This window comes from Penicillium rubens, assembly GCF_028828025.1.
Source record: "Penicillium rubens strain IBT 27055 chromosome Unknown utg000001l_segment0_segment0, whole genome shotgun sequence".
Lineage (NCBI taxonomy): Eukaryota > Fungi > Ascomycota > Eurotiomycetes > Eurotiales > Aspergillaceae > Penicillium > Penicillium rubens.
The window spans coordinates 1,062,312-1,084,670 of record NW_026890599.1 but is presented as its reverse complement, the minus strand read 5'-3'; the positions used below and the strand labels follow the sequence as shown (position 1 = coordinate 1,084,670).

General features: G+C 50.1%; 10 protein-coding genes across 10 annotated transcripts; 6 read left to right on the top strand and 4 right to left on the bottom strand.

Annotated features, from left to right (window-relative positions):
• Window positions 1–39: 39 nt before the first annotated feature.
• Window positions 40–1,180, bottom strand: N7525_000443 (hydroxyacyl-thioester dehydratase HTD2; the record flags this gene model as incomplete). Its single annotated transcript, XM_002562350.1, has 2 exons — window positions 40–523; window positions 582–1,180. 2 exons carry the CDS (start codon window positions 1,178–1,180, stop codon window positions 40–42), a joined length of 1,083 nt encoding a protein of 360 aa, XP_002562396.1.
• Window positions 1,181–1,625: 445 nt separating this feature from the next.
• On the top strand, window positions 1,626–2,643 carry N7525_000442 (aldo/keto reductase family protein; the record flags this gene model as incomplete). The annotated part of the gene is made up of 2 exons (XM_002562351.1): window positions 1,626–1,916; window positions 1,972–2,643. 2 exons carry the CDS (start codon window positions 1,626–1,628, stop codon window positions 2,641–2,643), a joined length of 963 nt encoding a protein of 320 aa, XP_002562397.1.
• Window positions 2,644–3,716: 1,073 nt separating this feature from the next.
• Window positions 3,717–5,799, bottom strand: N7525_000441 (uncharacterized protein; the record flags this gene model as incomplete). The annotated part of the gene is made up of 3 exons (XM_002562352.2): window positions 3,717–4,880; window positions 4,934–5,718; window positions 5,778–5,799. The coding sequence occupies 3 exons, from the start codon at window positions 5,797–5,799 to the stop codon at window positions 3,717–3,719; spliced, it is 1,971 nt and encodes a 656-aa protein (XP_002562398.2).
• A 604-nt stretch (window positions 5,800–6,403) lies between these two features.
• Window positions 6,404–7,774, bottom strand: N7525_000440 (uncharacterized protein; the record flags this gene model as incomplete). Its single annotated transcript, XM_002562353.2, has 3 exons — window positions 6,404–7,133; window positions 7,190–7,653; window positions 7,742–7,774. 3 exons carry the CDS (start codon window positions 7,772–7,774, stop codon window positions 6,404–6,406), a joined length of 1,227 nt encoding a protein of 408 aa, XP_002562399.2.
• A 912-nt stretch (window positions 7,775–8,686) lies between these two features.
• Window positions 8,687–12,014, top strand: N7525_000439 (putative ATP-dependent permease ADP1; the record flags this gene model as incomplete). Its single annotated transcript, XM_002562354.1, has 2 exons — window positions 8,687–11,725; window positions 11,778–12,014. 2 exons carry the CDS (start codon window positions 8,687–8,689, stop codon window positions 12,012–12,014), a joined length of 3,276 nt encoding a protein of 1,091 aa, XP_002562400.1.
• Window positions 12,015–12,890: 876 nt separating this feature from the next.
• On the top strand, window positions 12,891–13,541 carry N7525_000438 (cornichon family protein; the record flags this gene model as incomplete). The annotated part of the gene is made up of 4 exons (XM_002562355.2): window positions 12,891–12,994; window positions 13,091–13,246; window positions 13,322–13,388; window positions 13,449–13,541. 4 exons carry the CDS (start codon window positions 12,891–12,893, stop codon window positions 13,539–13,541), a joined length of 420 nt encoding a protein of 139 aa, XP_002562401.2.
• A 787-nt stretch (window positions 13,542–14,328) lies between these two features.
• Window positions 14,329–16,172, top strand: N7525_000437 (WD40 repeat domain-containing protein; the record flags this gene model as incomplete). The annotated part of the gene is made up of 2 exons (XM_002562356.1): window positions 14,329–14,445; window positions 14,538–16,172. The coding sequence occupies 2 exons, from the start codon at window positions 14,329–14,331 to the stop codon at window positions 16,170–16,172; spliced, it is 1,752 nt and encodes a 583-aa protein (XP_002562402.1).
• A 214-nt stretch (window positions 16,173–16,386) lies between these two features.
• bna4 (kynurenine 3-monooxygenase) lies at window positions 16,387–18,353 on the bottom strand (the record flags this gene model as incomplete). Its single annotated transcript, XM_002562357.2, has 3 exons — window positions 18,197–18,353; window positions 17,667–17,881; window positions 16,387–17,592 (listed from the first exon to the last, which is right to left on the bottom strand). The coding sequence occupies exons 1-3, from the start codon at window positions 18,312–18,314 to the stop codon at window positions 16,387–16,389; spliced, it is 1,539 nt and encodes a 512-aa protein (XP_002562403.2). The 5' UTR covers window positions 18,315–18,353.
• A 278-nt stretch (window positions 18,354–18,631) lies between these two features.
• N7525_000435 (methionine aminopeptidase MAP1) lies at window positions 18,632–19,956 on the top strand (the record flags this gene model as incomplete). The annotated part of the gene is made up of 3 exons (XM_061211568.1): window positions 18,632–18,766; window positions 18,863–19,261; window positions 19,312–19,956. 3 exons carry the CDS (start codon window positions 18,632–18,634, stop codon window positions 19,954–19,956), a joined length of 1,179 nt encoding a protein of 392 aa, XP_061070794.1.
• A 388-nt stretch (window positions 19,957–20,344) lies between these two features.
• N7525_000434 (putative MFS multidrug transporter) lies at window positions 20,345–22,230 on the top strand (the record flags this gene model as incomplete). Its single annotated transcript, XM_002562359.1, has 5 exons — window positions 20,345–20,542; window positions 20,606–20,863; window positions 20,921–21,099; window positions 21,154–21,827; window positions 21,887–22,230. The coding sequence occupies 5 exons, from the start codon at window positions 20,345–20,347 to the stop codon at window positions 22,228–22,230; spliced, it is 1,653 nt and encodes a 550-aa protein (XP_002562405.1).
• Between the last annotated feature and the right edge of the window lie 129 nt (window positions 22,231–22,359).

The window sequence follows — 22,359 nt, the reverse complement described above, 5'->3', positions numbered from 1 at the left end:
ATCACATTTTTATACGTGATATATTTGTGCAGTTAATATTTAGTGGATCTCAGCCTTCATGGCGACTACTCCCCCGGGCCCAATAATCTGCACCTTTGCTCCCTCGCCATCTTCAAGCACAATCCGATACTCATCCCCCGCATATAATGGACTCGTCGCCCGGTAAGAGATGCGCTCAGGTACAACCAATGTAGAATCTGCGACATTCTGGCGAGTGTCACGCCAAAGATCCAGAATGGATATCAGATTCAACGGACCATGTACTACAATATCCTTGTGCCCTTCTACATCCCGCGCCCAGGGCAGGGAGTAATGAATCTTATGAGGGTTGAAAGTCAGAGCGGAGAAGCGGAACAGTGTCACGGGTGTTTGCACCAGGGTTCGCGTATGGGTGTTGCCCTCGGTGGAGATGATGGACGAGGTAGGATTTGGGGTCGCAAGATGGGATGCTGGAGAGGAGGGAGGGATACTGGATGGCGCTGATGCAGATGGGACAGGTAGGGCTTTGCGGAACACCCAATTGCTATGTGAATGTCTGTCAGTGCCTTGCGCTGCGACATACTTGGAAAGAAAAGACAGACCGTCGGTCAATAATCGAGACGCCGTGCTCGTTCGCGAATTCTTTCTCGATTCCAACAACAATCATGTCTTCGCCGGTCTTTTTCACGACCTTGGGCTCCGCGCTAAGTACCCGCGTTGTCTCCTGCACCTGCTGTCCTATCCGTAACAGATTGGGCTTCCCATCCACACGGGGCCACAGCACCTCGCCGCCTGCCCACATGCGTCGTGTGAAGGGCACGTCGGGATTGTACGATGCATCGGTCCCATCAGCCCCAAGTTCACTTTCTAAAAACGCGGGTGTGAAATACGCGAGGTGGTAGCCCGGCGGAACGGGTACTGTGGACTGCGGGGCGGATGCGGCATTGGACAGGGAGGGAGCACCGGGGAACAGAGTCGGGCGATTGAGTGTGAGGGTGAGAAGCTGGAGTTGGTTTGCATCTATCGTTTGCGTACGGGTTTGTGGCCCTAGGGATTGGAAGCGCGACAGGAAGGCCGAGGCTACCGAGGACGCATCTGAGCGGAGATGCTGAGAGATGGTGAAACTGCGAATTGCGCCCGGTCGGGTTTGCGCCATTACGCGCGGGCGAAGAGGTGCGAGTAATGACAAACTTGAAGACATGATGATTTTGAGGAAAGTGGTGAAAAGCAAAAGAGAAAGAGAGCAAGAAGAAAAGGAAAACTGGGGATCTCCAAATGCGTGCGGGGAAGCCGATTTGGCTTTCAAGTCGGCTTTATGCTTGTCCTTGTAGAATGACATTGGATTTGCCTATTTACATACTATTTCCCTTTATGAATTTGAGCACATGCACCTAGGTAGATAATAGTATTTCAATTTGATTTGCAACAGGAATTCCAAATAATTCCTACATGTAATCAAGAGATCCCGGAGGGACATCGATTCCGACTCGGTACTTCGGGAAGTGGGGATGGCAGTTCTCGGTACGGGTGACATTCGAACCGATGATTGATAACCCAGGAGAGTACTTCAGAAGATACCTAGGTACTGGTTATAAAATTCCCCAAGGTGTATTCATATATCCCGTTTCATTCTTCAACCATCTATCATGGCGAGCATCAAAATCATCTGGGGCGGAGCCTCAATCGTGGACAAAGTCTCATATCCAACCCTTGAATCTATCCGGGAGGTCCTCAATATCCTACATGCTAAAGGCATCAAAAACATTGATACTGCCAAGCGCTACGGTAACTCCGAGGAGTTACTGGGAAAACTTCAAGCCCATTCCCGCTTCACCATTGATTCAAAATTCCCTGGCGGGGCTGGACCAGAGCCTTCCACACCAGAGTCCCTTGTTACAAGCTTGAACGAGAGTTTGGCTCTTCTTCAAACTGATCAGGTGAGCTTCTCATAACCTGAGGCTGCACAGATTCAATCTCTGATTCCATTCCTAGCTCGATGTCTACTACATGCATGCTCCTGAACGCAGAAGCTCAATGGAAGACCTGCTCGCTAGTATAGACTCTGAGTACCGGGCTGGCAAGTTCAGACGCTTTGGGCTGTCCAACTATCTGGCCGAGGAGGTCGAAGAGGTAGTCCGTATCTGTCGTGAAAGGAACTATATCGTTCCATGTGTGTACCAGGGTAATTATTCCGCCGTTGCACGCCGAGCAGAAAAAGAAATCTTTCCCACGCTGCGGAAGCATAATATGTCCTTCTATGCTTATTCGCCTATCGCGGGTGGGTTCCTGACCAAGGATGTTGCGACTTTAGTCTCGGGCGGCCAGGGTCGATGGGCTCCAAACACACCACTTGGTGGGGTGTACAATGCTCTTTTCAATAAGCCGAGCATGTTGGAGGGCTTGGAACAATGGGAGAGGATTTCCAAGGACTTTGGTATTCCTAAGGCTGAATTGGCATATCGGTGGGTGGCGCATAACTCGGCCCTTAAAGGAGAATTCGGAGATGCTGTGATTGTTGGCTCGCGTAATGTTGAGCAGCTCAATCAGACGCTTGCTGCATTGAGCAAAGGTCCCCTAAGCGCGGAAATTGCAGCACAGATTGAGCAGGTGTGGAAGATCGTCGAGGCTGATTCGCCTTTGGACACATTCAACCGTTCCGCCTAGTATACCAAGGATGAGAGCAAGAACACTCAGAGAAGGAAATTGCCCAGGTGAAGACTATGTCCACCTGGGCAAGCGAGAGAACGCATTTGTATCAACCAAGAGCGTATATTGAAGAGAAAATAAATCGATGACTTCCGCCAAAAGAAAAACAAAAAACAACCAGACCATACATTGTATTTTGTAGGAAGATTAAAAAGAAAATGCAAAGCTTGAAAGAAGTTAGGTAAGTTGTGGGGGTGGGGTTATAGTGGGGTGGTGGGTCAAAAGTGTGAATAGCTTCAAAGGACCCCGAAGTAGAAAAAAAATAAAAAAAAATGGCCCCAAGGATCTTCACAACAGCTAGGCTAGGGACAGTTTCCTCATCGGCTAGGACGCGCCTCGCTCAGGCTTTGAGGCATCAGGGAGCCCCCTTTTCAAGGTGGGGTTGGTGTACTCCCTGTCGTCAGCCCGTGACTCACAGTTCTTCAACCCGACCTAGCTGTGATTCGAACGCGCAACCTAACATTACCCTGCCCGGGGCACTTCCCATCTGAGCTATGGGGGTTGGGGGTTGCTATGTCTGGACTTAAAGTTCCCTTTATGCTCACTTTCCTTATCGTTCCTTCCTTATACAGAACTCCAGGGACGCTCTTACTTTGTGGCAGTCCTTCCTTCCTATTTCAGAATGAGTGGTGCCTTCCAAGAGGTGTCATATCTACCTTCCTCGTGAATATGTATCGTGGATGTGACCGGGCCTACTGCCGTACTATGCGTTTCCCGGGCATACAACCTATAGCCTACTAACCTTCTTCGGTGACATTCCAATATTGAGAGCTCAGGAGACTAGATGATATCAGGAAATTGCTAAGGTCTCCATACAGCTGTCTGTAGGATGCGCTACGTGTAAACTTAAGTCTAGTGATGTTAGGCCAACCACAATGGGCATATATAAATCGTTGAATTGAGGGCTGTCGAGGGTATCTTAAGGTAAAGGAGGGTAGGGATAATGCCCTAGGACCGAAAAGGATAGAGGTAATAGGGAAAGTCAATGGAGACACGAGAAGGCAATATGGGTCCCAAAGAAAGCAGACAAATCACAGTCGAACTTGACCACCAGTCAACCGTTCCCAGTCCCTCTGCCCAAAGGGGACATATGTATTGCCCTGAAGCCAGTACAGTCTGTCCTTCTTCGACACAAGAGCCGGATCCACACCTTCAGTACGGAGAACATGCTTCTGTTGCTTGTTGTTACCCGTTGACTGCGTCACAGGCGTAACCCGCAAGAACAGCGGAGCCGCAAACCGGGGCAGGTTCTGGAGAGTGTGTGCAGCCAGAGTATCAAGCACCTCGCGCGAGGGCTCCAGTGCGGAATCAGAGAGGCCACCGCTTGTTATCTGCTGGTTGAAGAGGATGGCTGCACAACCGGCACGACCATCATGATTAGGAAGAGACACGCCGTAAACATTGGCTTCATGCACTTCAGGATGCGCGCCTAGAACCTCAGAAACCTCGCTGGTTGATACGTTCTCGCTCTTCCATCGGAAGGTATCACCCAGTCGATCCGAGAAGAACCAGCGGCCGTCTTTGTCCCATCGAACCATGTCACCGGTTCGGAAATAGGCATCGCCCTTCTTGATTACATCACGGATAATCTTGCCTTCTGTCGCCTTCTTGTTTCCGAAGTAGCCCTGGAAATTGGCAGTGGGATCTGCTGCATCGATGGCGAACAGCAACTCACCGGGGTCACCGCGAGGCACCTTCTTGCAGAGACCAGTCTTGGGATCACGCCATGGTTCCTGGGTCTCGTGGTCAACATCCACAATGGCAGAGCCACGACCAAGAATAATGTTTCCTAAAGCACCATTTCGGCCGATGGCACCCGCGGAAAAGTCGTTTGACGAAATGTTCCATGAGCCCGCAGTGCCTTCGGTGGCGGCGTAGAACTCGGCGATTGTGGGAATGTTGAAGCGCTCCTTGAAGCGGTTCCAGATATCAGGACGCAATCCATTTCCAAACGCCAAGCGGATATTGTGCTTCTTGTCAAGGTCGTCTCCGGTGACCGGGTCAATTTCAGGTGCTACGCCCAATAGATAACGCAGCGTTTCGCCCACGTATTGGATAACTGTGGCACCGTTCTCCCGAGCCTCCTTCATGAAGTTGCGGGCAGAGAACCGGCGGCCAATGATCAGGGTGGACCCGCCCATCAAGCAAGTTATAAACCCAAGTATCGCAGCGGAACTATGGTAAAGAGGCATGCACTAGTTAAGAGGTTAGCTTGGACAGCAACATTTGTAAATTTGGTAGACCTTACCGTGAAGAATCTGTCAGAGGGAGTAATGTTCAACCAATCTTTAACGAACAAACTACCAGACCAGCACTTCTTCCAGCTGACAATAGCGGGTTTAGGAAGCCCGGTGGTGCCACTTGTGTAAATCAAAATGGCCATATCGCGAGGGATCAAGCCACTGCGAGCCTTGTCATCCTCTCGCATAGGCTCCATCCCCAAGATCTGCGCTTCTACCTCTGGGGTATGGAACACAATTTCAACCGGTCCCTTGCCATCACGGAAGTTCGGGGATGTCAAAATCTTCTCCTGCTCCTCCGGGAAGCAGTGGCGGACTTCTTCGTCAACCACCACGAGCCTTGCGGAGGACGTCCGAATAGAGTGGGTGAGCGGCTTGCCAGACAAGTTGTAGTTGATAAATGCAGGGACTGCTCCAATGCTCCAGAGTCCCAACAGCATGAAGATGAAGGTAGATGAGTTCATGAAATCGATCGCGACGATCTCCTTGCGCTTAATGCCGTGGACTGTCTTGAACCACGCCCCGTAGCGAAGAGCCGTGATGTAGGTTTCGTGGAATGTCGTCGTTCGTCCATTGTACACAATGAAATCGTTGTCTGCAGTTTTAGGATCGAGTGCATAGGCTTCAAGTGTGTAGAAGAGGTTCAAGCGGTCGCCACGTTCGGCGATGCGGGACTTCGCAGACATCTTCAGCAAGCCCTTGAGGAGATTCAAATCGTAGGAGAGCGACCATCTTGCGTTGAGATATGCAAGTGTAGTTGCCGCGGCAGGGAGTGCAAGACTCAAGGGAATTTCTGCGCAAAGAGACCGCTTGTTAGCCATGACACCAGTCGCGCCGTGGGTCATAACCTACCGGGTAAAGATGGCAGTGGCATTATGGCCAAAAAGATTCAACGATCAAGCTCAGGTGAGTATGATCAAGGAGTTTTTGGGTGGAGGATGCGGTCGCCCCTTGTATCCCAGCTTTAAACGTACCTAGGTAGTAGCTCTGGGGTAAAAATCCCGAGAATGCACTATAGAGGCTCCTCGATATTCGGCTTTGTTGCCAGTTGATCAAAAGCAATAAAGATTGGCAGTGGAATCCGGATTGAAATAAGAAGAGATCGAAACGTGCCTCGGCACGGGTGTGCCGATCCCCTGACGACATGCGACATCGTACAACGCGTAGCCGCCACACAATGGAATTTAGCCGTTCACCACTTCCAAGGCTATCTCTTCGAGTCCAGATATCTATGTTTATGTTGTAGTACTTCGGTTTATACCTAGGTGATCATTACCTAGGTAGATGCTAATTCTAACGATTCTAACGATTCTCTGATTCTTATACCAAAGTTTCACATGGGACTTATGTAGAGGGATCGCCACCCCGCACTTTTCGGAGAGTAAGGCTATACTATATAAGTACTAGCAGTATGTACTCCAGGTACTAGTTCATGTGTCCAATCACGGGTTTCTGATAGCCGAATTCGAAGAGGCAAATCACTTTTGCACGGATTTCTTCACTGGGACATCTTCATATCCATCTTCCATGAACTTGCCCAATGCATCCAAGCCCTGCTCCAGGACCTCGGTTTCGTTGACATACCCGATGCGAACATAGCCCTTGAAGTCTTCTCCAACCCCAAAGCAAAGGCTTCCCGGTACAAGCATAACACCGGTTCGCTCCTGAAGCATCTCGCAGAAAGCGACATCGTCTATGGGCTTTCCCATCTTGTTAAAGCGCACAAATGCAGTGGTACCGGCTTGCGGTTTAATCCACTCACACGCCCAGCGATGAGTATCAATGAACTTCTCTAGGATAGAGAGATTAGTCCGGGCCAAATCAATATTTCGCTTCAGAAGATTGTGGATGCAATCCGGTGCTAATGCAAAACTAGCAATTGCATCGTCAATCTGCCCCACCGAGATAGTTGTGTAATCGCGTGCGTTGGCAAGGGCTTCAATGATAGAATTATCTCGCGACGCAACCCAGCCGACCCGCAAACCAGCCAGGCTATATGCTTTGGAAACAGATCCTGTCACCACGGTGCGTTCGTATCCCATGGAAAGAAGTGTGGGTGGGAACCTCGGGTCTGCAGGACTGATGTTGTGGAAAAGTGGGCGATAGACCTCGTCGGAGTGGATGATTATGGATTTCTCGCGGGCAATATCGACCAATTGCTGGAGTGTCTGGCGCGGGATGATGGCTCCAGTTGGGTTGTGTGGGTTGCTATGAAGAGCATGATGTCAGGGGAAAAAACTGCGCCCAATAAGAATGAGACATACTTTATAATGATCAACTTTGTGTTGGGACGGATGAGGCCTTTCAGCTCTTCAATGTCCAGCTGCCATCCATCGGCCTCTTTGGACTTCCATAGGCTGACTTCGGCCCCCACAGACGCAGGGACGGAGAACAGTTGTTGATATGTTGGATAATGGCAGATGACATGGTCTCCCGGACCAGCCAATGTATACAGCAGCAAGAAGTTCGCTTGAATTGCGCCAGCGGTGATCAAGATATTATCCATCGGCAACTGCGTTGGTGCCCTCACCGAGTACAGATTCGCCAATGTGTTTCGTAGCTTATCGGAGCCACGGATCGCCCCATATGTAAGTTTCGTTGACTGAAGCTGGGCGAGAGGGTCGGACTCCTTATCATCGGAGAGCGCGCGGAGATCGTCGACGGAGATGGATGCGCAGCAGGTCTCGGCGGTATTATATTTGGCAGTGGTCTCATACTTGTCCATCCACTGCAAATTGGTCAATAAGGATAGCTGTATACCCACGGGCAGGGAACAGACAAACACCACCGAATCATGGGGTAATGCGGGGAGGTACCTGTTCAACCGCGAAAGCTTCAATCTTCACCATGGCTGATAACTGTAAGAATTACCGAGCAAAGTTAACAATTCAAATATCTTTTGTCCAGGGATGTTCCAAGGTTCGGTTGAATGGGTAATACTTGGGTCTCTCGTTATGCTCTCACCGTTTTGACCTATGAGTTCCTTGGCTGTGTGTCATCACGTGATGAATCGCAATATCCCAATTTATCTTCACGATCCCACCTGGGCAAGGTTAATATGTTGAGGTCGTCGGATACATGTGGCGCAGATCATCAATATGAATAAGACCAGCCATTGTGTGTGCCTAGCCCTAAGGGGAGGTTGTCTGCTTTGGGAAGTGGTACTGGAGAGTGACATTGTTATAGAAACACAACCTTTGATATTGGAATAGATAACGGCGTTGCTGCTCCAATGACTTGAATCCTGTCCAGGTGCTATAACTGTAATTGAAGGGTTAATCCAAGTAAGTCCCTGGGCCGCAAATCAATATTAGCAAGGACACTATATTACAGGTGTATCTTCCGCTTTCCCCGCATTGAAGGCAGAACCACCTAGGCAGTCATACAGCAGCGAGCAGGGAGAAATATTGTAGTAAACCTCTCCGGATTCATAGATTATCTAGTTGATATTATGGAATAAAGAACGAGGCCAATCTTCGAAGGCCGCATAGCATAATGTTGTCGGGTCATCTGCGGGTTCCTGACGCCCCATGCATCAGCCCAGCCTCTTCTCCGCCCGCGTCATCGTCCGGGGGCCAATCTCACCCTCTCTCCGCTTTCTGCTTCTCGACCTCCAAACCTGCCTTGTCTCTATCTTTTACTCCAACTGTATGCTCCGGTTTTATCCTCTACTTTGATCAATTCGGCGGTCCGCCCCGCATCCCCTCTCTCGTTATTGGTATCTGCGTAATAGGACACGCTGCTGCCATCCTTCCCACAAGATGCGCTTGACTGGCGCAATATCTCTTTCGCTTCTCACATTAACTCCCCTGCTTGGATCTGCTGCAGCATGGAGTGAATTTTCCAACGCAAACCTCGCTACGCAATCCTATTCCCTCTTCGACGATCGACCACCCGGATGTCCCGAGTGTCCGGCTTGCTTCAACTGCCAGCTTGACAACTATAACTGCACTCACTTTGCTGAATGCAACAACTTCAACGGCAAATGTTCATGTCCCCCCGGATTTGGAGGTGACGACTGCTCCGTTCCCCTATGTGGTTCGTTGGCCGATGGCTTGAACCGACCGCAGCGTGATTCCAATACCTGTCAATGCAAGGATGGATGGAAAGGCATCAACTGCAATGTCTGCGACTCGGATAATGCGTGCAATGCGATGATGCCAGAAAGCCAAGGGGGAGTTTGTCATAAGCAAGGTGTCACGGTTAAGGAGAACTTTCAAATGTGCGATGTGACCAACCGGGCGATCTTGAAACAGCTCGACGGCCGCAAGCCTCAAGTGACTTTTTCCTGCGAAGCCGAGGATGAGACTTGTAGCTTCCAATTTTGGGTCGACCAGAAAGAGTCATTCTATTGCGGCCTGGACACTTGCAAGTGGGACATGGAAACAGACTATGACACCAACAAAACCCACTACAAGTGTGACCACCTTCAGTGCAAATGTATTCCGGGCCGTTTCCTCTGTGGTGAGAATGGGTCCATCGATCTGAGCGATTTCCTTGATCAAATGATCAAAGGCCCGGCTACTTTTGATACTGAATCGACATTGAAGGGTACAAAGAGCGTTTTCTCTGAGCCTCAGATGAATGGATTGATTGCGGGCGTCTTCGGTGATCCTAGCATCTTCTTGTCATGCGATTCAGGAGAGTGCATGTACAAGACTGACGAACCGGGATACGAGCGCCCCGTGAAGAAAATCAACACTCCACTCATTGCCGGAGTGATCGCGGGAAGTTCGTTGTTTGTGGTTGCTGTCATTCTGCTCGTCTGGTATCTGTCACGTCGTGCTGCGCGCCGTGGTTATATCCGCCTGGCTCTTTCGGATGATTCGGACGACGAAGCTGCCAAACTCCTTTCAGACTATCGCCCGGCCGCTTTGTACTGGGATAATGTGTCTTACAGTATAAACGGAAAAGAGATTCTCTCTGGCATTCAAGGTGCCTCCGTCCCAGGCCAGATTACAGCTATTATGGGAGCATCCGGTGCTGGGAAGACTTCATTCCTTGATATCCTGGCACGAAAGAACAAGCGTGGCTCAGTTAATGGCGATTTCTATGTCAACGGTGAGAAAATTGACGACAATGATTTCAGAGGCATGGTTGGCTTTGTCGACCAAGAAGACACAATGCTTGCCACCTTGACAGTCCATGAGACCATTTTGACAAGCGCCCTACTCAGACTTCCTCGGGACATGAGTCGAGCAGCTAAAGAGCAAAGAGTCCTGGAGGTAGAAAAACAACTCGGGATCTATCACATCAAGGATCAATTGATTGGCTCGGAAGAAGGCAATGGTCGTGGCATTTCTGGTGGAGAGAAGCGCCGAGTCGGGATTGCTTGTGAGCTGGTTACCAGCCCTAGTATTCTGTTCCTGGATGAACCCACCAGTGGATTGGATGCCTACAATGCGTTCAATGTGGTGGAATGTCTCGTGACGCTGGCCAAGACATACAACCGCACTGTTATCTTCACCATCCATCAACCTCGATCGAACATTGTTGCTCTCTTTGACAGACTCGTCCTTCTTGCTGATGGGCGCACTGTCTATTCTGGTCCTTTCTCGTCCTGTCAACAGTATTTCGACCGTGTGGGCTATTCCTGTCCGCCGGGATTCAACATTGCAGATTATCTTGTCGATCTTACAATGCACGCCGGTGGTGCTCATTCATCATATACAGATGAAGTAGAATCGTCTGTGGGTGGGCGCACTGGTCCGCCTAAGACAGCATCAAGCAGTCTTAGGGCCGTTAAGTCCGTCACCAGCGCATCGATCCAGAGCACCGAAGACAACTCAAGTGCAGAGGCCAGCCGGAGACCCAAAAGTAAACGCCGGGTATCTTTGAAACAGCAACAAGATCGTCAACTTTACTCTCGAAAGCAACATAATGAGCGCCCAATCACGCCAAAGACAGACGACGAGAGTGCTACACTGGATGTAGCTGAGAACCATCAACAATGGCTGCGTCTTTCCCGTCAACAAGGCAATGTTCCTCCGCAAATCCTTGATGACCCCGATCAGCTACCTCCTCCGGCACCTGGACAAAGTGATCTCGACATTCTGGTGGCGAGCTATGCGGAGTCTGACGTTTGCCATCTCGTGCATGATGAGATTTCAACGGCCGTTCAGAATGCACAGGCTGCGAATGGTTCGCCAAATTCGCCCATGTTGTCGGATACTGTGATTCAGTCCAAGGGCTATGCTCGAGTTGGTCTGGCGCGGCAGTTTATCATCCTGTCTCAGCGGACATGGCGTAATCTTTATCGAAACCCGATGCTGATGCTCACCCATTACGCAATTGCTATTCTTCTCGCGGTCCTATCTGGATACCTCTTCTATGGTCTCACTGACGATATCAGAGGCTTCCAGAATCGTCTTGGTCTCTTCTTCTTCATCTTGGCTCTATTTGGTTTCAGTACTTTGACCAGTCTCAACGTGTTCTCCACGGAGCGGCTTTTGTTTGTACGGGAGCGTGCCAATGGTTACTATCATCCGATCACATACTTTACGTCCAAGGTTGTGTTTGATATCGTTCCTTTGAGGCTGATTCCTCCCATAATCATGGGCATCATCGTTTACCCCATGACGGGTCTGATTCCGGCATGGCCTGAATTCTTCCGCTTTTTGCTGGTTCTAGTCCTTTTCAATCTTGCTGCAGCCAACATTTGCCTCTTCATCGGCATCATTTTCCGGGATGGTGGCGTCGCCAATCTTATCGGCAGTTTGGTGATGCTTTTCAGCTTGCTCTTCGCCGGTCTGCTGCTGAATCACGATGCGATTCCCAAGTCAGCATTGTGGTTGCAGACAGTGAGTTTCCCTATAACTTAAGTGATGTCTTCCTTACTAACAATAGTACTAGCTGTCCATCTTCCACTACGGCTTCGAGGCCTTGATCGTCAATGAAGTGACTTACCTCACCTTGATTGACCATAAATACGGTTTGGATATTGAAGTTCCCGGTGCCTCTATCTTAAGTGCGTTTGGCTTTAACACACAAGCCTACTGGAGCGATGTTATCGGACTGGCTGTCATTTCTGGGGCCTTCATAATCATTGCGTACAGTGCAATGCATTTCCTACTTGTGGAGAAGCGATGAGCTAGTCGTTTAATGTTACTATACACTGGTATGATATCATCAAGCGTTTCCATTGACTCATTGTTTTGCCTCGGGTTTGATTTAGTCCTTGTCCTTGTGGGACGTTCGGTTGTGTGTTGCGGTCATTGCAAAGATGATCCAAGACTACTGAAGATCGGCTCTCTAAAGGCGCATGGAAGCCCGTATGCAGCGGTTTATAGTCTGTCATTATGTATATAGACAAGACGGGTAATTCTAACGATCCCCTGCATTTCATGTTTTTCAAATAAACAACGTCGAAGTTGAGTAGATCTCGTCCAGACCTCATGTACCTCCCATGTACCTACACGAGGCACGTGTCAACGTCATCTACAAACCTTCCAGGCTTGGTCTTTCAAGTCAACACTTAGGCAGACTGAGTTCAGTTACCAGCCCAATAACGGAGTAGTCAACAATTTATTTCGAATCTGACATCTTGAATTTGTTTATTATCGAGTACTCCGGAGTCAAGGTACGTTCCCAGCCCCGTTTGCGGGTTGCGCTAATGATGGCCAGCCCTCCCGACACCGCCGACCCATTTCAGGTTCGGCCGCAGTTCGCTAATCGAAACTCTTTCGATCCCACCTCATCTCTGCTCAGTCTGCTCTTTTCTTCACTCCCACAAGCTTAAGTGCATTTAGCTTCTTATTTGTGAGTGAGCTTTGACCCCCTCTTCGGGGATGACTCTGTGTGATTCCTCAGTCTTCCTTGGGCCGCAGAACCCCACAAACATCTCCAATTCCGGCCTCTTCAAATCCACCTTGACCTCAACCACTTTTGTCGCAGACAGTTTACTCATATTTTCTCTTTAGCAATTGAAATACTGCCAATTATATTTGACGCAACGTCAAACTCGCAATGATGTCCGGCGAAGCATGGCTTTACCTGTTGTCGGTGTTGATCAACGCCGTCAACCTCTTCCTCCAGGTGTTCTTCACGATTATGTACAGTGATCTCGAATGGTGAGTCTTTCCAGTCATACGTTCCTAGCAACTCCCTTGGGTCCACGGATACTTCTGCCGAATACAAGCTGACATTTTTCTGTTTTCCCCCTCCAGCGACTACATCAACCCTATCGACCTTTGCAACCGCCTTAACGCCTACATCATCCCCGAAGCCGCTGTCCACGCGTTCCTGACCTTCCTCTTCGTGATTAATGGATACTGGCTCGCCATTGTGCTGAACCTGCCCCTCGTGTTGTTCAACGCCAAGAAGTACGTTGAAGCTCCCCCGAGTAGTCGCAAGCCCTTTTCAGCAGACGGCTAATCAAGTCGTTTTTGGACATATAGGATCTACGAGAACCAGCACCTTTTGGATGCGACCGAGATTTTCCGCAAGTTGAACGTGCACAAGAAGGTCAGTTGGGTTTCCGAGACGCAAACCGCAGTGCAGTGACTGACTCGAAATCGTGTTTAGGAATCCTTCATCAAGCTTGGCTTCCACCTCCTTATGTTCTTCTTCTACCTCTACAGCATGATTGTTGCCCTTATCCGCGATGAGGGCCACTGACTGCGTCAAAAGACCGAATACGCGATGCACCATGGTTCTCCCGGCTAGATCAAGGAGCCGTCTGTCGATGAGCTGGTTGTCATGAGTTCTTGGCCAGTGTTCTCTGGACATTGTTCTCGGCCTGTCATACAACCCACAGCTCCAAGGCGGCTGCTATACCATATAAATCGGTATATCGACTGGTTCCTTGTCTGTTGGGCGGCCATGACTATCGATGAGCAACGAATTCTTTCAGCCTTGAGATATGCGCTGGTAGGACTACAGCGATGAGAAGTAATAGATATTTCCTTTGGAGTGTCTCGAGCTGGGGATGTGAGCTGGGTTGATTCGAGACACTGTATGATTGACTCGCGGTGGTGTATGTGCTCTTTTGCTATCATTTGTTTTGTTTTTAATTCTTCTTCTGTGTTGATCTTGCTATGTCTTTCGGCCTGTTAAGTTGTATATACCTCCCATGCGGTTGGCAATGAAGAGCGTACGATACCCAAGGTTTCTGACATTTAACTGATTTATTATTAAGAAATACCATGGCATCAAATAGACGTAAACAGGAGCAAAAACAGTAGGCATAGTTGACATGCGCACCTAACTAAGAGTGAAGCTGCCTTGCGACTGATAAAGAGCTTGGCTGCGGTGGCTGTTCCGCGGCCTTCGTATCGGGAGTCTCCCGACGCCCGTAAAATTCCCATCCTGCACCACCTACCATTTACCAACCACATACAACCCCAACTTTGTTACGGAGGGGCATTGAGGTCTGCGCATTCCTACTCTCTCTAACATATCAGTCATGTCTGCCTTATTAGGTGCTGGTTATGACTCGAGCGACGATGACGCCACGGCTATGCCCAACTCGTCTGTGACGACCGCGACCAAGGTCGTTGCTGCACCAGAGGTCAATACAGAGGTTTGGTCCCCCGATAATCACCCTTACTCCCCGAGTTCTTTTGTTTCTCGCGCCTCCACCATGACGAACAGATAAGACTAACGATCCTACAGGACCAAGCGCATATGCAGATGGCACTCGCCAACGCCTCATCCCAAGCCCTCACCTACAATGCCACATACGATGATCTTACGAAGCCTTCCCAGGGCCCTGTGAATCCGTTTAAGCCAACAGGTCCCGGAAACGGTATCAAAAGAAAGAATGTTCCCACGGGATTTGCCGAAGAAGCAGCCATTAGCGAGTCCACATTTGCTGCGCAGCATCGCACGTTCCAGAGTCTGGGATACACGCGCAATCCGACACTACCGGACCAATTTATCGGAAATCTTGAAAATGCGGCGCAATATGGAGGTCGGGATGTTGTGCAAATTAAGCCGACCAAGAGCGCGTCCGCAAACTGGCGGACAAAGCGGCAAAAGAAGGGCGATTCCAGTATCGTGGAAGGAGAAGGCGCATACTTGGGACCCTGGGCGAAATATCAAAACGACCAGCAATATGACTATGTGGAGGTCGGTGAAGGAGATGAGCGCGCGCTTGCTAGCGATGAGGAATATGTCGAAGAGGAAGACGAGACCCTGACTACCACGGCGCCCATGCCGGCCATGAGCAAGGATGCCACTGCCTACGAAGGCGACCTTTCCAAGCAAGAAACCACCGAGTTCCACGGATCAGAGCAGTACGACTACCAGGGCCGGACGTACATGCACGTGCCCCAGGACCTGGATATCGATCTGCGCAAAGAGCCCGGCACCACCAAGAACTACGTACCGAAAAAGCTTGTCCAGACTTGGAAGTCGCACACCAAGCCGATCACCTCTCTTCGATTCATCCCCAAGTCTGGCCACTTGCTGCTTTCGTCAGCAGCCGATGGAAAGGCCAAGCTCTGGGATGTGTATCACTCTCGGGAACTCTTGCGGACTTTCTCCGGCCACACGAAGGCAATCTCAGACACAGACTTCCACCCATCTGGGAAGACTTTCCTTACCGGTTCATACGACCGACAGATCAAGCTCTGGGATACCGAATACGGTAAATGTCTTGGCCGGTTTTCCACGGGCAAGACACCGCACGTCGTCCGTTTCAACCCCGGTGAAGAACACTCACACGAGTTCCTGGCTGGTATGTCCGACAAGAAAATCGTGCAATTCGACACCCGGTCCGGCGAGCTGGTCCAAGAGTATGACCACCATCTGGCAGCCGTCAACACCCTCACTTTCGTCGACGACAATCGCCGTTTCATCTCCACCTCAGATGACAAGTCGCTGCGCGCTTGGGAATACGGCATCCCTGTCCCGATCAAGTTCATCGCAGAGCCATACATGTTCGCGCTCACCCGTGCGACGCCCCATCCGAATGGCAAGTACGTCGCCTTCCAGTCAGGCGACAACCAGGTCGTCGTCTACAGTGCGACGGACAAATTCCGCCAAAACCGGAAGAAGCGCTTCGTTGGGCATAATACCTCCGGGTACGCTGTCGACCTCAAGATCTCACCTGATGGTCAGTTCCTTGCTTCTGGTGACAGCGGTGGCTATGTCTGCTTCTGGGACTGGAAGACCGGCAAGATGTACCATAAGATCCAGGCTGGTGGGAAAGAGGGTGGCGCTGTTACTTGTGTGGACTGGCATCCCCATGAATCCAGCAAGGTTGTCACTGGTGGATTGGACGGTGCTATTAGGTACTGGGATTAAGGATTAATGTGCTTATCAGGTGTTATTAGTTTGATCAAAAATCCAGACTTGGATCTTGGAATCCTTCCCTTTTGTGCCCTCGTTGCTTTCTACCAGTCTGCTGTCTATGCTAAACCACTTCCCCATATAATAAATTAGATGCACTAAACATCCTCCAAAATCCTGCATACCGTTACATGTTCAGTCAAAGTTCCACCCACCCGACAATGCAGCTTTACATATGAATGAATCTCCGAACGGCCCTTAGCCCAACACAAGCCAGATGTCGCGAGCACCGAATCAACCCCATTGGGGAGAGATACTGAGGGTACTTCCACATCAAGATGGACACAGCACCAACACTAGCAACCAAAGCCCCGCTCAAACCAAGACCAAGCACCTGGCTCTGATGCTGAACAGCTTTAATAACCTCCGAGTATCGCTGATTACTGAAGCTGATACGGGCGTACTGCGTCTTCCATCCGAAGAGAGGGAAACGGCGATCGATAGTTTCTTCAATCGTCTTGCGCAGCTTGTAGAGCGGCGACTTGACGCCCGAGCGCATTTCGAGATAATTCTCCTTCGATAGATCGTTGATGGCATGTGTATCAGCGCAGCGCTGGTCCGTGTAGGCTTGGAAGGCTGCGCTACGCTTGAGACCGCGTGTGTAGACGCTGGAGTTTGGGTCGTAGACTCCATGCCTGTCCAGCTCCTCAAAGAGGACGCGGACATCTTCAAGACCAGCATTCAGTCCCTGTCCGTAGAAAGGCAGGACCGCGTGCGCTGCATCGCCGATGATGACGACGCTGGCGTTGAAGTGGTGGGGGCTGCACTTGATGCTGATCAGTGGGAGATGCGGGTTCGCGGCGAACTGCTCACTCAACGCCGCGGGCTCGATTAGCTCTGGGCATACGCCGGGGAAATGCGAGTCGAAGAATTCATGCAGATCCTCTGGTGAGGTCTCTAGGTTGTTATAGTTCGAGGATGGGGCAAATAGGGTGCATGTGAACGATTTATCGGCTGATGGTAGCGCTATAAACATGAACTCGCGCCCAGGCCAGATATGGAGGTGGTTTGGCGAGATGCGGAAGTCTCCGTCTTCAGTGGGTGGGATGCGGAACTCGCACCAGAGAGTGTCGATGTACTCCTGTTGGTAATCGACACGAGCGAACTTCATCTGGTGATAGCGCGCGGCGGAGTGTGCCCCATCGGCACCGATGAGGTAGTCGAAGGACACCTCGATCTCCGGTACCCGACCAGCTATACCGGCATCATCGGGCATGGGCGTCTCGCCGGGGATTCGGCGCTCAAACCAGGCTTTATTGGTGCGGAAGTCAGCACCCGTTAGCTTGTGGCTGAAGAATAGCTTGACATTGGGGGTCTTCTCCAGCTCATCGAGGAGGGCATTGTTGAGAGTGCTTCGGTCGATGGCATTAATAGCCTTATAGTAGAGGTTAGCTATGTTATGCAGGATAAATAGCAATAGCAACTGCCAAGCAGGTGATCGGTGCATACCCGGCCGTGAACGTCATAGGCCTGTGCAGCTTCCCACAGATCTCCTCGGTCTCGCCCGTGGATCATCCGCCCATGCATGGGGATCGCTTCACGTAGGACATTATCGATTAAATCGTCCCGACCAGAATGTCTCATAGACGTAATGCCACGTTCGGAGAGTGCCAAGTTGATAGACTTAGTAAAGTTCAATGGCACAGTTGTAGGGTCCCGGAGATCTACGGAGGCGCAGGGATTATTGGCGTCAGTTCGGAAGAATTCGCAATGAATCACAACTGAGCCAGGACAAGTGCAAGGGTATTGAAGATATAGCAGATGGTGGTACGGATTAATCGGGGTCTTTTCCTCTTAATTGAAGAGTTGGGATAGGGACCTTGCGCGACACGTTGCCTTGATAAAGCCAACCATTTCCAGCTCAAAGACATGTATCTCCTTTCTTGACAATCGGATTGTTCTCAATGGCGGTCACACAAAGGTAAAAAGGAAAAAGGAAAAAGGAAAAAAAAAACGTCACACAAGGCATTAAGACATACCTCCACGGAGCTCATATACTTCCACCTCGTCGCCTCTTGATGCAGCATACAGGGCTGCCAAGGACCCTACTGGCCCAGCACCCACAACAACCACTTTCTGCCTCGGAATGGCCATCATATATCTGCCCAGGTGGTCAATGTCCAAAATAGAGAAAGGCTCACGTTCAAACGAAGATTAAGTCGTCATCACGTGCTGCGAGATCGGCCCCTTCCTTGGAATGTTCCAAAGTGAGATGATCGACATTAGTCATTTTGGAGGTTGCCTTGCTGCCTCAGGCGAAAAATAAGCCATTTTGTTGACTAGTCCAAATGAGGCTTAGTTTCATATCGCCTTGCGGCCGGCGGGGATTTTCTTGAAGTTTTGGCCTCGGTTGAATCCACGCTTGACTACGTATTTCCTCGATTTTTTATTCCTTTCACTTCTGCTATTCTAATATGGCTGAAGCTGCCAAACGCAAATGCCGGGGTGTGGACTGCCCTAACGACGCAGGCACCCTACAATGTCCGACATGTCTGAAGAGCGGCACCGACAGTTTCTTCTGTTCACAGGACTGTTTCAAGCGAAGCTGGGTATGTGGGCACTCTGATGTGACTGGAAGTTACAAAATTGGGGCGCTGTTATACACTCTTCTACGCGGGAAACCAAGGGCTGACCATCTATTCCAGAGCGAACATAAGAGCATTCACAAAAAGAGTAATATCCTCACCAATCTTTTTCCTCCGAAGGTAGTTTCTGAACCAGATCCAGCCACCGGAACCTTCAATCCGTACCCATCCTTCCCTTATAGCGGTTCATTGCGACCCGTCTATCCTCTGTCCGCCAAACGAACGATTCCCAAGACAATCCCGCACCCGGATTATGCCCGTGATGGTATTCCCCGCTCCGAGCAAAAGCTTATCGGCCGTCATAACATCACCATCCTGAACAAGGAAGAACAAGAGGGCATGCGCAAGGTTTGCCGACTGGCTCGTGAGGTTTTGGATGCTGCTGCACGTGAATTGAAGCCTGGTGTCACGACGGACTACATCGACGAGGTTGTTCACAAGGCTTGTATAGAGCGTGATGTACGAGGAGTTCCTCTCTGGTGCACAAAACCGTACTGACATTTCTCTAGTCTTACCCCTCGCCGCTGAACTACATGAACTTCCCCAAGTCCGTATGTACCTCGATCAACGAGACTATCTGCCACGGTATTCCCGATCAACGGCCGTTGCAGGATGGAGACATTATCAACATTGATGTCACTCTGTATCACAAGGGATTCCACGGTGATATCAACGAGACCTACTATGTTGGAGACAAGGCACTTGCGAACCCCGACGCTGTCCGGGTGGTGGAAACCTCGCGTGAATGTTTGGACCAGTCAATTGACCTGGTCAAGCCTGGCATGCTGTTCCGTGAACCTGGCAACGTCATTGAGAAGCACGCCAAGGGCCGCAACTGCAGTGTCGTCAAGAGCTACTGCGGCCACGGTATCAACCAGCTGTTCCACTGTGCACCCAACATTCCTCACTATGCTAAGAATAAGGCTGTGGGCACTGCCAAGCCCGGTATGTGCTTCACGATTGAGCCCATGATCAACATCGGTACCCACCGTGACCGCACTTGGCCCGACGACTGGACCAGCACCACCCAAGATGGATCTCTGTCGGCCCAGTTCGAGCATACCCTTCTTGTAACTGAGGATGGTGTCGAGGTACTGACTGCCCGTCTGCCTGACTCACCTGGTGGGCCAGTTCCTATGCCTTCGGCGGCATGAACTTGGGGAATAGGGAGTTAATTGGAAATATTCGCATCTACTCAGATACCTATAGAACAACCAAATTTACGACCGTTCAATGCCCGTCGGTATAATTCCATAATTGAGGTCAAGTATCAAATCAATATATGGCCATAGCAAGAGTACTTGTCGGTGTCGTTGCAGATCACAGGTTTGGCGGCATAAGCCGAATAATGGGGATATGTGATTGGGCGAAACGGGTAAGTCGGGCCTGGGAGTGAGGGGCGGCTTATCTTCACGTGGAGACTTTTTGGGGTTTAGATGCTCTCGCTCTCCTCTTCTGTTTCTTTCCTTGTAGTCATTCACTCAAGTCATTTTGACTTTGAGACAATCTGGAGCAATCTGGCGATAGACACAAGTCTTGACAATGGCTCCAGAGACATCTCCCACTGAGAATTCCCCGTTGCTGGGGTCTGTATCCGCTAACGGCGCTGTGTCCAATGGCACGATTCCCGATCACCATGTGGAATCGGGGGACCCAGTTCGGACGGATGAGCGAGGCAAAGAGCCGTTCCCTGACGCCCAGAAGCAGCTCAAATATATTGTGCCTGCCATCTCGCTTGGAGTATGGTTTCAATGCTGATTCATTGCTTTCTGAAATCAAAGTTGTAACTAACGGGATGCATAGATCTTCTTGTCAGCGGCAGACCAGACAATCATCATGGCCAGTTATGGCCAGATTGGTAGTGATCTCAAAGCTCTCAATCTGACCAGCTGGATTGCTACTTCTTACTTTCTCACTTTAACATCTTTTCAGCCTCTATATGGCAAGCTGAGCGATATCTTTGGTCGCAAGCCATGTCTACTCTTTGGATATGCGGTTTTTGGCATTGGATGCTTGGGCTGCGGTCTGGCTCGTAATATTAATCAGTTGATTGCTGCTCGTGTATGTTCGCATATAGTCTCATGCCTAGATCATGTAATGCTGACTATTTCTGAACAGGTTTTCCAAGGCATTGGTGGTGGTGGTATGACCACTGTTGTCAGCATCTTGATGAGTGATATTGTTCCTCTTCGTGATCGAGGCCTGTGGCAGGGGATCATTAATATCATCTATGCCACAGGTGCCGGTACCGGCGCACCCTTGGGTGGAATTCTCGCCGACTACATTGGCTGGCGCTGGTATGAATGATGCAAGACCCACATGTGCTTACACCATCTGACATTTTCTTCCAGGGCGTTTTTAGCGCAGTTCCCTCTCTGTATTATTGCGTTCATTGCTGTATCATACCTGCTCAAGCTGCCCCCTCGCGAGCGCGCCCACTGGAAGACCAAGCTGCGTCGCATCGATTTCCTTGGCGCTGTAGTCCTTGTTGGTGCCGTTCTTGGTTTCCTATTTGGTCTTGATCGTGGTAGTAATGTGTCGTGGAAATTACCCCTGACAATTGCCTCGCTAGGTGTCTCCGCTGTCTTGTTCGTGATCTTTATCCTAGTTGAGATCTACCTAGCAGCCGAACCTTTTGCGCCTGGTCACATCATCTTCAACCGAACCTTCTTTGCATGCTACGGCTGCAACTTCTTCAGCTTTGGGGGGTGGATTGCTGCCCTGTTCTACATCCCTTTATACTTCCAAGCTGTAGATGGTGTCTCTGCTACGACTGCAGGACTGCGCTTATTGCCAAGCATTTTATCTGGTGTCTTTGGGTCCGTGGTCGCAGGCTTGTTGATGAAATGGAATGGCAAGTATTACTGGCTGACAGTTGCTGCGTATACTTTCCTGACAACCGGTGTATTCTGCATATACATGTTCTCCGGTGGTGTGATGGCTAGCACAGTGCCGATGATCTGCGGAATGGTTATTTCAGCATTCGGCAATGGCATTGGTGTCACTACAACCTTGATCGGTTTGAGTAAGTTTCCGTCTGATCTTGCTCTATAGACTTCCAATGTGTGCTAACCACTGTACCAGTATCGAACGCTACTTATGAAGACCAGGCGGTCGTCACTGCTTGCTCATATCTGTTCCGCTCATTGGGTTCTGTGATTGGTCTCTCTTTATCATCAACTGTTGTTCAGCAAGTCTTACGGAATCGACTGAAATCAGGTCTACGTGACAGTAAGAATATCGATCAGATTGTCGAAGGGGTGCGAGAAAGTCTTGATTTCATCAAGACCCTCGACCCAGCAACTGCCAGGATTGTCAGAGACTCTTATGGCTGGTCCACCAACAAGGGATTCGCCTTTTTGGTTTGTGTGGTGTTCTTTGCTTTGCTGAGCAGCTGTTTCATCCGTGAAAGCAAACTGAACCGCTAATCCACAGGTGAAGCTCTATACTTGAAAAGATACAGATTTGCGCTGAAAAGCCACAAACTTGTACTAGAATTACCATGGCGTATGGCCTATCTAGCATTACCTTGGCTGTCTATGTTCATCGTGTATATG